General features: G+C 50.3%; 5 protein-coding genes across 5 annotated transcripts; 3 read left to right on the top strand and 2 right to left on the bottom strand.

The window, feature by feature from the left end:
* Positions 1–885: 885 nt before the first annotated feature.
* N7533_000935 (uncharacterized protein) lies at positions 886–3,976 on the top strand (the record flags this gene model as incomplete). Its single annotated transcript, XM_057097585.1, has 6 exons — positions 886–1,282; positions 1,346–1,499; positions 1,561–2,041; positions 2,098–2,424; positions 2,489–2,806; positions 3,332–3,976. The coding sequence occupies 6 exons, from the start codon at positions 886–888 to the stop codon at positions 3,974–3,976; spliced, it is 2,322 nt and encodes a 773-aa protein (XP_056966078.1).
* A 679-nt stretch (positions 3,977–4,655) lies between these two features.
* N7533_000934 (uncharacterized protein) lies at positions 4,656–6,747 on the top strand (the record flags this gene model as incomplete). The annotated part of the gene is made up of 3 exons (XM_057097584.1): positions 4,656–5,616; positions 5,710–5,856; positions 5,915–6,747. The coding sequence occupies 3 exons, from the start codon at positions 4,656–4,658 to the stop codon at positions 6,745–6,747; spliced, it is 1,941 nt and encodes a 646-aa protein (XP_056966077.1).
* Positions 6,748–8,624: 1,877 nt separating this feature from the next.
* On the bottom strand, positions 8,625–9,353 carry N7533_000933 (uncharacterized protein; the record flags this gene model as incomplete). The annotated part of the gene is made up of 2 exons (XM_057097583.1): positions 8,625–8,874; positions 8,950–9,353. The coding sequence occupies 2 exons, from the start codon at positions 9,351–9,353 to the stop codon at positions 8,625–8,627; spliced, it is 654 nt and encodes a 217-aa protein (XP_056966076.1).
* A 2,426-nt stretch (positions 9,354–11,779) lies between these two features.
* On the bottom strand, positions 11,780–13,758 carry N7533_000932 (CNOT2/3/5 family protein; the record flags this gene model as incomplete). The annotated part of the gene is made up of 2 exons (XM_057097582.1): positions 11,780–13,441; positions 13,504–13,758. 2 exons carry the CDS (start codon positions 13,756–13,758, stop codon positions 11,780–11,782), a joined length of 1,917 nt encoding a protein of 638 aa, XP_056966075.1.
* Positions 13,759–14,284: 526 nt separating this feature from the next.
* Positions 14,285–15,143, top strand: N7533_000931 (D-aminoacyl-tRNA deacylase; the record flags this gene model as incomplete). The annotated part of the gene is made up of 4 exons (XM_057097581.1): positions 14,285–14,521; positions 14,589–14,631; positions 14,705–14,931; positions 15,006–15,143. 4 exons carry the CDS (start codon positions 14,285–14,287, stop codon positions 15,141–15,143), a joined length of 645 nt encoding a protein of 214 aa, XP_056966074.1.
* Positions 15,144–15,275: the final 132 nt, after the last annotated feature.

Here is a 15,275-nt window from a genome sequence, read left to right as displayed (position 1 = left end):
TATTGGTCTGGCCCTTCGGGGTGTGGGATCACCGGAGTAGACTTCGCCCCGACCTAGCCGAGGCCGGGGAATGACAGAATGGTGGATGCTGAAAATTAACCGATGCTTAACATGGGGATTAGTGTCATTTCTTTCGGTCCTATGGATTCACAAGATATTCAAAAGATATAGACCCCAGTTCTCATGCACTTCAGTTCATTCCAGGGTCCATTGTGTCAGAAAACAGGGGGCGAAAACCTTAACAAAATGCCGTGGCTTTCGGATTGCCGATTTCAGCGGGTGTCGGTTAAAAGGAACATCCCCGCGTCTCCCCAGTTCTTCTTCCGCTGGTGGAAACCCGAAAGCACTTGTCCTCCACTATGACCAACTCAACCCGGATTTGAATTTCATAGTGGAGACGACGAGGGCCTGAGACTCGCGTTCCCCTCTCCTTGTTTGTGCTCGTAAACACGATGTAACCAGATCGGAGGCTCCCGCCATCTGCTCTTCCTGGGGCGACAGTCGGCCGATCCTCGTGGGGAAGTTTCCTTGCCGGTCTTCTGCAGGTGGGTGATCCAATCACAGCTTCTCTCCTCCCTGCACTTGCGGATTCAAGTTGTCTTCTCGGGCGAAACTGGTTAAAAGGCCCCGCGGGCCATGATGGCGGACTGCAGACTTAGGGTTCCATTGCTGTCCCGCATCTGGCACGATTCCCCACGGGGCTGGACCGGCTGGTTGCTTCGAGTTATCATACGTTGAGTCACGCAGTGACCAGTCGATCACCTTCGTTTTTCTTTTCCTTCCGCCTTTCCTCAATATTCTATAGATACCTCTTCTCCCCGTCCCCGCACGGGTTATGCATCTGGGAAATTATCGATTTTAGATCCTTGGGCTCTATCATTCACCATGAGCGACAGGATCTCTTCTTGGAATGTCGTCCACAAGCTGGAGAAGCGAGGGCTTCTCGTGGCTATCAATTGTGTTGCAGCACTATCGATTCTATTCTTTGGTTATGACCAGGGAATGATGTCTGGAGTCAACAACTCCAAAGACTATATCGACCTCATGGGATTCGGCTATACCGAGATGGTGGAGGGAGAACCAACACCGGTGGTCACCAACTCTCTACTGCAGGGTGGTATCGTGGCTGTTTATTATCTGGGAACTCTTTTCGGTGGTCTTTTCGGCGGCTGGCTTGGTGATCGCGTGGGCAGAATCAAGACCATCGCTGCTGGAGCCATTTGGGCTATCCTCGGTGCGAGTCTGCAGTGTCCCGCCCAAAACCACGATTGGATGATTTGCGGTGAGTGGCTCCCATATTCATAAGCTGACACCTTTGAGAGGCTGTGATTGACGTAGAAAATAGCACGATTTGTCAACGGCATTGGTACGGGTATTTTGAACGCTATCGTTCCTGTGTGGGCCACGGAGACCGCTGAGCACACTTCGCGTGGCCAGTTCATCGCCATTGAATTTACTTTGAACATTTTTGGTGTCGTCATGGCTTACTGGCTGGAGTTGTGAGTTGCTACTAGTACCTGATTCTTCGTTATTTAAACCATGCCACTAACAGCTGCGCAGTGGTCTTTCATTCATTGATGGCGGGAAGTCGGCCTTCCAGTGGAGATTTCCTATCGCTTTCCAAATCGTCTTCCTGCTTGTCCTCTTTGCAGTTGTCTGGTTTTTCCCCGAGTCACCACGTTGGTTAGTCAACGTCGGCCGTGAGGAGGAAGCCCGGTATATTCTTCAACGTCTGCGTGGTAGCAGCCCTGAGGATCGCGTCCGTGCCGAAGCCGAGTTTCTGGATATCCAGGCTATTGCTGAGATGGAGAAGACCGTTGTTCACGGTGGTGGTCACTCTTATCTGTCGATGCTCTTTGGTTACAAGTCCGGAGATCTCCATATTGGTCGCCGCGTACAACTGGTTGTCTGGTTACAAATCATGCAGGAATGGGTTGGTATCGCTGGTGTCACCGTTTACGCGCCGACGATTTTCAGTATTGCCGGGTTTGACTCAAGGAAAAGCCAGTGGATTAGTGGATTGAACAATGTGTTTTACATGGTATGTTTATTGGTAGCCCACATGTTTGTTTGTCTTCCTGCTGATGCTTCTTCTAGTTTGCAACTCTCGTGTGTGTTTTTACTTTAGATCGCATCGGTCGCCGCTGGACGTTATACTGGGGCTCAGTCGTGCAGGGCATCGCCATGTTCCTTGCCGGTGGATTCTCACGTCTTGCCATTAATGCCAAAGCCGATGGTGACATGGGCCAAGCTTCATCATATGGTGCAGCCGCTGCTTCTATGATTTTCATCTTCACCTCGACTTTCGGAGCCACATGGTTGACCGTGCCCTGGGTGTACCCTGCTGAGATCTTCCCTCTGGCCGTTCGTGCTCGTGGAAATGCATGGGGTGTTGTTGGTTGGAGTATTGGAAATGGATGGCTGGTAAGCTTTGGATCCTGTTCAAAAAGATATTTCTTTATGATACTGACATTTGGAACTCACTTAGACCCTTCTGTGTCCTGTCATGTTCGGAGCTATCGGTGAAAAGACTCTCTATGTCTTCGCTGCTAGCAACGTCATCACCATCCCCATGGTGTGGGCTTTATATCCGGAGAGTAGTCAGCGTACCCTGGAAGATATGGATCTTCTGTTTGCTTCTCCAAGCCCATGGGCCTGGGAAGCCGAAAAAACCTTCGCTCGCCTCAAGGCCGAGAACCCGGGTATGGTCGAAGCTGTCAGCCGCAAGAACAGTGTTTTGGACCCAGAGGCCGGCAAGTCATTTGAGATTGCCAAGGCAGGGGAGAATGCTACTGCTGCTGAGCATGTCGATCATGCTTAAGATAGATGCTCCCTTCTGTAGTGATGGAAGAGAAGCTTCAAGCTTGTAACTTGAACTTATATCCCTACTATACCCCGGTATATTGATACCAGATTGCGTATAATGAGTTATGCTAGAAATGGAAACAAATAGATGCCATTTATCTTTTGGTAGATATGAAGTTATCGAATCAAATTGACCAATTTATCTTAAATTCCGAGTTATTAAGCTTCCCATTCATCTCTCGAAGAGTTCAAGTTCCAAGCCAGTGCCCAGGTGAAAGAGTCCACTGGCATGTAGTCTACGTCGGCCATCGGAAGTTGTGGTGTCGAGCTCTCTGATTGGTCACATCAGCAACAACTCCGGGTGCCGCCACCACATTTTGTATTTCAAAGCTTTGAGTCAGACTTCCAGTTCTCATTTGAATTCTCATATTTGTATAAATCATCCAGCACAATCCCGAATATTTACTGATAATCAAAACGAAGTGCTGAGGTGCAAAACAAAAGACACCCATACCTACACATCAAGTTCGCGTTCGACGCGTCTCACGCGTCAGAAGCCGATCTAGCACTTTACGCCTGCAGCCCAGACCAACACTTGTTATACGAATTAAGAAGAGCTTCTCTTGAGATCAAGAAAGCTATCCATCTATCTACGATGGCAACAGAAACAACCCCAGAACCATCGCAAGTGGTCTCGGCCACACTCTCGCCCCACTCCCAGCCAACCGCTAAATCAACCACCACAATCACCACAACTACTATCACCACCGACACTCAAACTGAAATCCAAAAGTACCTCCGACGTATCTCTCTCCACCCAGCACTGACCCCGTTCCGCCGACGCGTCTACCGCGCTCTCCTCTCTGTCCCTGAGGGGCGATGGACCACATACTCCGCGATGGCAACATACCTCAATTCCAGCGCGCGGGCGGTAGGCAATGCGATGCGCACGAATCCCTTTGCGCCTGAAGTGCCCTGTCACCGAGTTCTGGCGGCAGACCGCACACTTGGCGGGTATAAGGGGGAGTGGAAGGTTAGCAAGCATATAGGGTCTGGTTCCTTTCGCGACGAGAAGAGGTTAAGACTCCTCGACGAGGGGGTTACTTTTGACGGGGATGGGAAGGCAGGCGGATCTTGTTTCAAAGAATTCCGAGATTTAGGGGCGAAATAAATGAATACTTGATGCTTTGTGTGGAAGACCTTTTATTTTAGCGTCCACTGGTTGTTAGATGGCGGCGTTTGTGAGGTTATGGCAACCAGTCCTTGAGAGTTTGGATGGTTGAACCACTGGAAAAAAGTAAATTCAAGTTGTCGTTTATGAGCGAAAAAGCCAACGTCTTCGGCTGTCTGTACCTAGTACATATGTGGATCTGCAGGAACTGCTGACCTGGCCATGATTTTTCAACATCTCAAGTCATGCCAGGAACAAACGCTCGTTTCAGAACTGGTCGATTCCCCCAGGTTCCACAAACAAGGCAGAAATACAGAAACATGCGCGTATTGGTCTAATTGGAAATTCGCTCAAAGAAAACATGGACAGCCTTGCCTGGCTGCACGTTTTATAAGTTATCACACCTGAGAATATGCATTGAATCGAGTACATTGCGGGAGCTTGCACCGGAGCCACGTTCTCGGAGTCGCTAGCTCGCCATAACAAGGATCGGATTTGGTTCTCATCGAGTTCGGTGCAACAATGAGCTGACCGGTATCTGGAGCCCTTGAGTAGTATCGGATTTGGCCCTGCTATTTGAGTTGGGTCATTCGTCAATATTCGACCACGGACTGTATTAAATGCAGGAGTGGCCATTTGTCGAGTTCACTCGGCTTGAAAAGACTTCATCTCATGCGAAATGAAGCCCCTTATTCCTCTTCTACTCAGCCTACTGACAGCTGGAAGCCCTTGCGGTTGTGTCAAAGACTCTCCGTTACCTTCATCATCACCATCACCAGACAGGACCGTGACAGAAAGACCAAGCCAAATAAACAGATTTGAGAATAACTGCCAAGGGAACGGTGTCAACAACCGACAAGAGTGGTGCGGTTTCGATATAAACACAGATTATACGACCATCACACCAGACACCGGCGTCACCCGTGAATTCTGGCTCGAGCTCGATCAATTATATCTGGCACCGGATGGCAGGGCAAGATGGACTCTAGCAATAAACGGTACGATTCCGGGCCCGACTCTCGAGGTCAACTGGGGCGACACGGTTGTCGTTCACCTTTTGAATAAGCTACCCAGTACTGTCCGCAACGGAACTAGTATGCACTTCCATGGTATCCGACAACACTATACAAATCCGAGCGATGGTGTTGTCTCAATTACTCAGTGTCCAATCAGACCAGGGGAGAGAATGACATACCGCTGGCGAGCGACCCAGTATGGAACAACATGGTATCATTCGCACATCGGATTGCAAACATGGGAAGGGGCCTTTGGTGGTATCATTATCCATGGACCCGCGAGCGCAAATTATGACGATGATAAAGGCACGATTTTTCTAAATGACTGGGATACAAGAACTGTCGATGAACTATGGGAATATGCACAGAAATCTGGGCCACCTACGGTCGACAATGGTTTGATCAATGGGATGAATGTTTTTGGAGAAGACGGCGATCCAGCTCAAAGCGGAAAGCGGTTTACCATGAGCTTTATCCCAGGGAGGTCATATCGATTGCGAATTGGAAACGCAGCTTGCGATACTCATTTCAAGTTCAGTATTGATCACCATACCCTCACAGTGATTGCTGCAGACCTTGTTCCAATTCGACCATATAAGACGACGGTCCTGGACATCGCGGTAGGTATGTTAGAAGCTCCGCCAAATCCATGAATATCCCCAAAGGATCGCAAATATTGTCGCCCGCAGGATTAACATAAAGACGTAACTTGAACAGGCCAACGCTACGATATCATCGTCCACGCAAACCAAAATCCTACCGACTTATCCTCGACCTTTTGGCTTCGCGCAATCCCCCAAACAAGCTGCTCGAAAAACAGCAACGCCGCCAACATTCGCGGCATAATAACCTACGCAACCTCAGGCCAGAAGGACCACCAACCCCCCCAGACTCCCTAAAACATCACCACACAACTACACAGACAGCTGTACCGACGAAGACGCCACGCATATAACACCAATAATAACAGCAGACCTCACCCTCCCCGAAAAAATAACCTACAACAAATCCCTCCCGGTGGGAATAACCCTCGACTCAAACCAACACTACCGCTGGACTCTGAACGGCACGTCCATGCAACTAGACTGGGCAAACCCCACCCTCCAATCGCTCTCAACCCAGGCCCCAGACCACGACTCCACAAACACGAATACAAGCTCAAATGCAGTGATCGACCTACCCGACCCCGACGCCTGGGCCATAATAATAATTGAAACAACCCTAGCCGCACCGCACCCGGTGCATTTGCACGGGCACGACTTTCTCATCGTCGCGCAGGGCCAAGGCCCGTATCGGTATCGGTACCGGCCCCCTGCAGATGTAGACTTTAGGTCGACCCCAGCCCGAGCCCGGGCCCGGGACCAGGAGCTGGGGCTCGATGCAGCCTCGACGAAAACCCAAACCCAAGCCGAAACCCAAGCCCAAACCCAAAGCCCCAATGTGCGTGCTGGTGATGGTGAGGCTATTACGTTTTTATCGGGATCCCTCCCCAAACGCGATACGGCACTTCTGCCTGCGTCGGGTCATTTAGTTATTGCGTTTAAGACGGATAATCCTGGCGCGTGGCTGTTGCATTGTCATATTGGGTGGCATCTTGAGCAGGGGTTTGGGGTGCAGTTTGTTGAGCGTGAGGATGAGGTGCGGAGGTTGTTTGGTGGGGAGTGGAGAGAATTGGGAAAGTCGATGGGGGAAAGGTGCTCGCGGTGGAAAGGTTACTGGGGAGAGTACGGGGATGAAAATGGATCGGGCGTGTAGTAGATGTGCGATTGTCACAATGGATGGAAGATATCAAGTGAAATGGAACGAGTACTTAATTATTCAAGGTTGTGGATGTCCGAGGCGTTACCATCAACAAGGTAGACCTTGAAATGACATATTGACGAATTGATTATGAATGATAGTTGCTTTGATTTAATGAAGCCAAAACTAGAACAAGCGAGATGGAGTAAAGACAATACATACCAGTGGGCAGATAATTACTTGCAGGTGCAGGTAAACAAATAGGGAGTCTATGCTATCTAGTTGTGTGATAATTCGTGCTCATCACTGCATCGATCGACCCAGGGACCAGGGTAACGTCGCTAGTAACGTCATACCAGAATCCCACACTAAACACAACATCAAATCAACTTGAAAAAGTCGAGCCGCGACGCCGAACCCCAACCCCAAACCCAGATCAAACTAGCGACCACCGACCGATGTACGAAAAACAGTACGGGGTCATGCATATGAGGAGTCGGATGCACCCGTTCGGGTATACCGATCGGCCCCAATCCCATCGCATCCCCCTCCATCCACATCCCGCACGGCGCTCATGAATGAGCAGCATGAAACAAATTAGTATTTCGGTGAAGCCGAAACCCGAATATGTACTCCGTACGGGGTCATATATTGGAAGGCGGGGAAATGGCGATCCCTGTGATCGACATGACCCGGTACCCCGTGTGGAAAACACACACGCCTCGACCTGTCGCACCTTGAATGGGGGCAAAGTTTGTCTGATGCGATGAAAGGATTCTTTGCAGGGGTCTAGGTGCCAAAGGGGGGGAGGATTTGGGATGATCGATTCTTTTGTGGGACTGGGTTGGGGGTAGGGCTTGGCTTGGCTTGCCGCGTTATTATTCCCAGACTCCGTACTCCGTAGTAAGCTGGACTGTGGTTGCGGATTTGGGTATGCTGCATATGTAATCTTAGGATAGGCGGATTGTAGCGTTGTAATGATAGCGGGGAATTGAGGATCGAAGGATTGAATCTTTTCCGTTCTAGACCCGGTATGACTGTTTGAGTTTGGCGGGCTTGATGTTCAACTGTACACAGTGCGGCTAAGGATTATTATGGAAATGGGTTGATTGGATTGAATGCGGAAGTGGGTGCGTGTAAGAACTAGGGACACTAGAGGATGTTTGCTTTTTGGAAGGCGATCTGCGCGTGCGTTATTTTTCGCTCTTTGTTGCATTACGACGCGACTGCCGAAGCTAATGATCCTTCTGCTGACAGTTAGCGGCAGGAGTAGGGTAAGCTTCCAGGAACCAGCTCCACTCTGCCCTGCTCTGCGGTACTGGGATCCTTCGAGGGGAATCGATAGCTATGAGCTACTACTAATAGAGCATGTTGCACAGAGATCTTCAGATGTGTCAATCCTGTGGATTGGTAGTAGGTATGATATGTATGTTCGAGGTTCAAAAATAGTAAAGTCAAAGTCATGATCCGTCCAATTCGTGTCCAGGGGAATCCGTAATTTCTAAGTCCATCGAATCATGAACCGTCTATCGCATAGCGTCCAGAGAAAAGAGAAAGAGAAGGAAGAAAAACAGACGCAAAGAAAAATGCCAAATGGCAGTAAATGGGAATGAGAAAATAGCTCGCGGCGCCGTCTATACATGACCAAAAACAGTCTATAGAAACAAGCAGAAGAGTCGCAAAGCAAAGAAAAGAAGAAGAGGAATCAATGCGCCTTCCACGTAGAAAGAAGAGAAGAAGAAAAAAAGACATAAAGTGGTCGTAAATCATACACTGTGGTCAAGAATAACAGCTAGCTGTGCTGTCGCAGGCTGTCAAAAAGTGTAAATCGAAAAGAAAAAGACAACGTGCCAAACGGAAAACAACATGCGAGTCACTATCGTACGATCCGCTTATGAGATCTCCTTGGAGGAGCGCTTGAAAGCTCGACGCTTCGGCACATCGAGGTGGTGGTATGAACGTAGGTGCTCGACGAGGTGATCCTGACGCGGGAAGCCATTGCTGCCCTTGCGTGAGCAGTGATCCACAGGGCAGTTGCGGAAGACGGGGTAATGCACGCTGGACTGATGGCGCTTTAGATCTGCGAAGCGAGTGAAGGACTTGCTGCAACCGCTGGCGTCGCATGCGAAGGGTTTGGTTGGTCTATGCGATGTCTTGTTAGTAAACCATGATCGAGGTAAGGAATGGAAGGTGGCGAGGTAATTGCGATTTACTTACTTCGCCGCCGACGGGGAGTCCGGTCCAGAGTCATCGCCCATGCTGAGGGGGTAGCTGGTGATCGCCAGCTCCTCGTGCGTATTCCACCCACTGACGCTATCGCAGGTGCTGCTGGCGGAGCTGGGGACGCTAGTTGCCATGGGCGCCTCATACATTTGGAAATCCTTGATGGGGAATTCTTTGATTGGCATTGCAGGAGAGTACATGTATGGAGAGCTGGTGAAGGAGTAGATCTCTGGGTGGACCTCTTGCACAAAGGGAGAAGCAGGGTCCATGTCAAAGGATGAGGAGGAGTCGTAGACTGGGGCTTGAGGAGCGCCCATGCCGTAGAAGAAGTCCATACCACCGGGGGATGAGGAGTAGGACGAAGCATACGAGTCTGGATAACTGAAGGGGGATTGCATGTCGGGCGATGGGAAAGAAGAGTACGAGTTGGAATGAGGTTGTGGTTGTGGTGAGGAGGTGGATGACAGCGACTGTTTGGAGAGGGGAAGTGGGACTGGGATGGACTATAGGTATTTTAAAAAGAACGAGTTAGGGTGTGAACAGACTGGAAGGATTCTAGAAAGTTACTAGCGTGACCTACCATGGCGGGATTTGAGACGCCGGTGTGATCCTTCGAAAGTGATGTACAGAGAGTACAGCTATGCAGAAATGGAACTTGGGGGCCAAGTCGATATGGTAGTGGTGGTGGTAGTAGTAGTGGTAGTGGTATCTCAGTGAAAAGGGAAAAGTGAGAAAAAACAACGCAGGTGGTGTTTCCCCTTGCGCAAGCGTCTTTCTTATGTATTATTTTGGTCCCAGCTGTTGTCCAGCTGGATGTACGATTGTGGCTCTACACTACGTCCCTGGCCTGTTTCTCTCTTCCCTCAACTCCACTTAGTTTGACCGAGTAACTGGACCACAACAACCCCCCCGGTTCCAATACGAAGTCATCTGGCGTTGATGGGGACAGAGACTCGTTCCAACCGGGTCTCTGACTGGTCTGGTTGATCGGGACAGCCTCATCAAGAGGAATTGGGAACCCCCGAGTGGTCAACCAGTCGACTCAGCCCCCGCCTTCAGCATCGTCATTCGAGGATCATTGCGGGAATTTACTGCATTCACGCCGGGATCCTCGTGCATTAGGGCGGGTGGGGGGGCTTCCAGAGGGGCTTCTCGAAATTCTGGAAACCTTCTAGCGCACACGGCCGAAGATCCACTCTGATGTGTATCTGTGGTATCTGGCGGGGTGTCATTGGGGGAAAGCCTGATGCAAGGGTGTTGCCAAGTCAAAGAAGGGGGCGGCTCGAGGGTGTCCGAGTTAACCCAGGTTGAGGGGGAGATCAAACCTTACGGATTGGTCCAAATGATGCGCTAGCAAGGTGGCCTTTCTCAAGGAAAACAAAAGAAAACGGTGACTCGTGTGTGGTCAGACCGCAACAAGTGGGTTGGGGGGGCTGGCGTCAGTCCTGCATATTCGCTTCCCCCTCATGGAAAGGGATCATCGGATGCAGTGTTAGCGTGGTCGGTCCCTTCTGGAAGGCTTCTAGCGGGAGGGGCCAAAAGTGTGTCCCGTTCTTTGAGGCGGGTTTCACAGGCTGCACGGTGATGCACGCTGCACCGTACGTTCAGCTGGGACGTGTGTGATGCACTTCAAGTTTGGTGGTGATACACTCGGGGGTGGTGTATTTACAGTGCACCCTGTGGTGTGTCCTGTACGGAGTATACTCACAGTCCAGTCACTGTGTGTTTCTGTTCTGGCAATGGAATGAACCCACTCGCAAGGCTGAGTCGTTAAATCGGCAAGACTGTGCCGGGAGGAACGTCATTTCCGATCCAGCGATGGTGCCAAGCCACTAGAGGAACGAGGGGAAAAGGGAACAAAGTGAGCCAAACTTGAATCAGGTTGAACCGAATCAACACGAACCTGGGGATCATCCAAAGTACTCCGTACAAACACAGACAACGCACAGCCCCTTCTAGCGGCATTCTAGAAAATCCCGCATGGGCTAGTGTCTGGAGCTTGCATTAGTCAATTTCTCAGCCAGTCACCATCAGCGCATGTCCTGGTGCAGACTCGCTGACTGGTCGGGGATGTGGTGAACATACGAGGTCCAAGACATGGGGCGCATGCAGATGGAAGGGCCCGAGGTAAGAGGTACGAAGTACGAGGGAAGGAGAAGTACTGACTAGTGGTTAGTTAGTTAACTGGTCACTACCCACACTAGTGTGGGAGTACCTGTACCTAGGTACAAGGCATATTCTACAGGTCTACTTGCAGAAACTCATGAAGCAAAGAATTGACAAAGAACCCATCGGGTGCTTGAATTGATTCATAACCACGGGTCGGATCGACTGAAAATAGCACAGAACTCCGTCCCCGCGGTCCCATTCATTGTACTCGTTGCCCGATACCCAAAACAAAGAATACTTCAACCACTCCGAACGCAAAAGCGGGACTTGTGGCCAACTTGGTAAGAATAGGTAAGTAGCGGAGGTAAGGCGTGAGATAAGAAACAATAAGAAAAATAAGAAAAGTGGAGAATAGAAAAGAAAAAGTTTCAAAGAGACAAAGCTGTAAGATGATAAACAGATCCAACAACTCCCTCGAGTTCCCGTCTCGATTGATGAGAGTACCTTTTTTTTTATCCATGAAACAATCACACACATACACATATCTAATGCTGCCCAGCCCTCGACACATATTCTTCCAAACCGGGAACGAATCGATACCGAGATGGCACATGGGTCGCGCGAAGACGAGAGACAACAGAAAAGAAAAAAGGGGAGAATAAGGAAAGGATAGAGAGACGGGGGAGAGTGGGACCGGAGAATATCACAGGACATTTCATAATTCGTCCTCGAGATATTTGTACACGAACTTGAAATCAGCCTTGCGCCGGTTCATCCTGTCGGGCAATGTGGTGAGCACGTGTTGCGGAATGGTCTGCCTGGCGGATGCAGGAGGCGGAGATGTCTGAACTAACCATGTACTTTCGTAGTCGAAAAACCGATAGGTGCCTTGCTCGAACTCCTCCGTGATGTTCTTTGGCTCCTCGTGTCTTTGGAACCACGTCTGGTATTGTTTGTGGAAGCGCCAGCTCTGGTTTTTCAATGCCTTGGCGGCAAGGTACTGTTGATACGTCCCTTGGCGGTAATAGAACAGGTAGAACAACGTGTCTGTGTCAATCCGTCCAGTATCGTACAGTCGTGGGTCGTCGAAGATCGAGAGCGGCTCCTGGGGGTAGTAGAGGGGGGTGTTGTACGGATTTTGCGGCTTGTAATGACGTGGCTTCTCGGCATCACCAGCCTCCGGACAGGTAGTGAGTGATGTTGCGAGTAATCGTTGGACAGCAGGTGATGAGTGGATTGTGGAGCGTCCCTTGGTCAGTTCGAATGATTGTGCCAGATCTTGTAGGCCTGGGGGTAAGTGGTATATTGACTCGGCAGCATCGCTCTCGCTTGCTTCCTTTGTTACTTTGCTGTTTTTCCTCGACGTATCCTTACTTGTCTCGGCTTTCTCGATAGGTGCTGGTGATGAGATACCGGAGACGGTAGCACCACTGGGGACCTTCGATCGACCCGCAACGGCAACGGCAACAGCAGGTTCATCAAGTGATGTAGCGATCGCCACAGCTGGCGCTGGTTTGGAGACAGGTTGCACTGACGCCACGATTGGCGAGGCCGTAGAGGAAGCCTTGCCGGTGGGTAGGACATGCGAGAACGCAGGGCTAGTACCGGGTGGTGGGGGCAAAGGTAGAATTCCCACTCCGCTCTTATCTGCTGCGGCAGCAGATGCCGCAGCAGAGGCGTATTTCAAGGTTTCTCCAGGGAGACGAGTCGGGAGCGGTGCTGGTTTCATGCCTGGCCCTCCATTGGAGGATGTGGAGGGGTGGAGGGTGGCGAGGACAGGGAGAGGAGACTTCATCTGCGCAGACGGGCGACGGGCCGTTGTAGGTTCAGGCTTGGGCTTGGGCTTGGGCTCCGGCTCTTCGTCCGGAAGGGACTGGGCATCTTGCGATGATACTGGATCGTCGCCGGCAGCGCCAAACTGACCTTCTACATCGTCGCCGATATTCAAGTCATCATATAATGTCTCATCTTCTCCGCAGTAGTCAGGGTTATGCCCTTCCTCAACGTAGTACTTGATACCCTCATTGAGATCCTGGACTGCGCCCACATCAAGATTGCCATTCTGCAAGGATCGAAGCAAGAACTCGAGCTTGTTGACGTGCCACTTATGGCGTTCCGTTACTCGGGAGATATCGGCCATACGGTTTGCCTTCGATGTGTCCTTCTTACCCTTCTTCATCTGCGCTTGTAGGGTTTCCTCTTCCGCCTCCATGGCTTCGATCCTCAATTGAAGCTCATCCACCATCGACGACAGGAAATCACACGCCTCGACTTTCTCCTTCTCCTTGGGATCGAGTCGGGAAGCTGCTGAGAGACCTTCTTTGGAGTAGGCTTTCGTCTTCATCTCCTTCTCCACGGCTTTGAACTGCTCCATACACTGTTCGAGATTGTTAGCCGCCGAGTTCGAGGAAATGAAGATCACTCAATTGTAAGACCCACTGTCTCAATGGCTTTCCGCTGCTCTAGCAGCGGAGCCTTATCCTTGACCTCATTGCCAGCCGCCCATGACTTGATCTGATCTCGAAACCTTTGTAGCTTCTTGATTTCGCGCTTCAGGTTCTCCTCGAGCTTGTCTCGCTGTGTGGGGTTGTTGGCGGACTTGATCTTCTCGTAGATGCCTTCAAATGTTTGGATGCCTTCGGCGACTTTTTTGAAGGTCTTTTCGATCTCTTGTTGCGTTTTACGAGACGCCATGGTGCATTCGACTGGAGGTGTGGACTGGGGTGGTCCACTGGGGTGATGATGATGCGGTGGGGGCGGAGTTGTAGTTCGTGGTGTGCAACCGAGGGTTGAATGGTTGCACAATCGATGGATAGAAGAGAGCTGTCTCTGGATAGGGTGTGGACTAGCTTGAAACCAAGAAGTCGCTGCCAGAGGGTTAAACGTAGATTGCTGCTGGATTGGAAGTCCGCTTGGCTGGAGAATGAAGGGTTGCCGGCTTGGGCAGGCGGTCTGGAAGGCAGTCGCCGATGGATCAACCAAAAGTGCGGCGAATATGAATGGGAAAACCTACTTCAACATTAATCTCACAGGAAAATAATAACAGGCACCGCCATCACAGTTTGTGACCACTATTTTCGTCAGAGCCGTTGTTGATTTCACGAGTTGATTTGCGCCACGTCTACCCCGGGCCCCGAGCTAGAGCTCAATTTTCCCCGCGGAGCTTGTCCACTCAGTCAAACGAGTGCGCAAACAGCGAACAACAAACACACACAGAAAAATGAAAGGTGTGTGGTCTTTGGAACTGAATTGTGACAAAAAAGAAGCTTACCGTTCAGTGATTATCCAAAGAGTCAAGTCGGCCTCGGTCACGGTGGATGAAGAGTTGATCTCCTCCATTGGCAAGGGACTGCTAGTATTAGCGGGGGTGGGGAAGGAGGATACCGAGAAGGAAGCCGAGAATATCGTGAACAAAGTCCTCAAGGCCAAGTTCTGGCCGGATGAGAATGGCAGTCAAGTAAGAATGCGCATGGTGTTGGGGTATTGGTATTGCCATCTCGGCCAGTGCTGACATGCAACTCTAGTGGAAGAAGAACGTGCAGGAAATTGAGGGCGAAGTACTTTGTGGTAAGTTTCGGCTTCCATTTTCCCTTTCCCTGATTTCTTGATGTTTCAATGCACTCATACTAACTCCTACAAGTATCCCAGTTCACTCTCTATGGCAAGATGAAGAAGGGCAACAAGCCCGATTTTCACGATGCGGCCGATGCCGTCACCGCGCGCCGAGTCTACGACCACTTCTACAATAAAATGCGGGAATCATACAAGGAAGATCGAGTGAAGAATGGAGTCTTCCAGGCTATGATGGAGGTCGAGCTGAAGAATGATGGGCCGGTGGGTGTTGACTACACCAGTGAAGACGCAGTGGTAACTATATACCTTTTGTCTTTCTGGCTCCTCCCTGCGTCACCATGGAATTGGAGAACTAACAGAGATTATAGGTCACGATCGAAATCAATACGAATCTCCCTAAGAAAGAACCGAAGGAGCCCAAACCGCCCAAAGATGAGAATAAGGACAAGGATAGCAGTTCAGGCACGACGATTGAGTTCACGATTCCCCCAGAACTGCTGGCATAAAGAAAAGGATGTGATGAATGATGAAGAGATGCCAAAATAATCATGTGTATATATATATATAGAAATAGACATCGGTATTAATAAATTACTAGTTATACCTACCTGTAGTAGTTTACTCAAGGCTGCACCTGC

This window comes from Penicillium manginii (assembly GCF_028828005.1).
Source record: "Penicillium manginii strain IBT 31320 chromosome Unknown utg000001l:1.0-3466041.0:1.0-3467806.0, whole genome shotgun sequence".
NCBI classification, from domain to species: Eukaryota; Fungi; Ascomycota; class Eurotiomycetes; order Eurotiales; family Aspergillaceae; genus Penicillium; species Penicillium manginii.
Note: the sequence above shows the minus strand (reverse complement) of the source record. Positions and strands in the feature narration are given on the sequence as shown.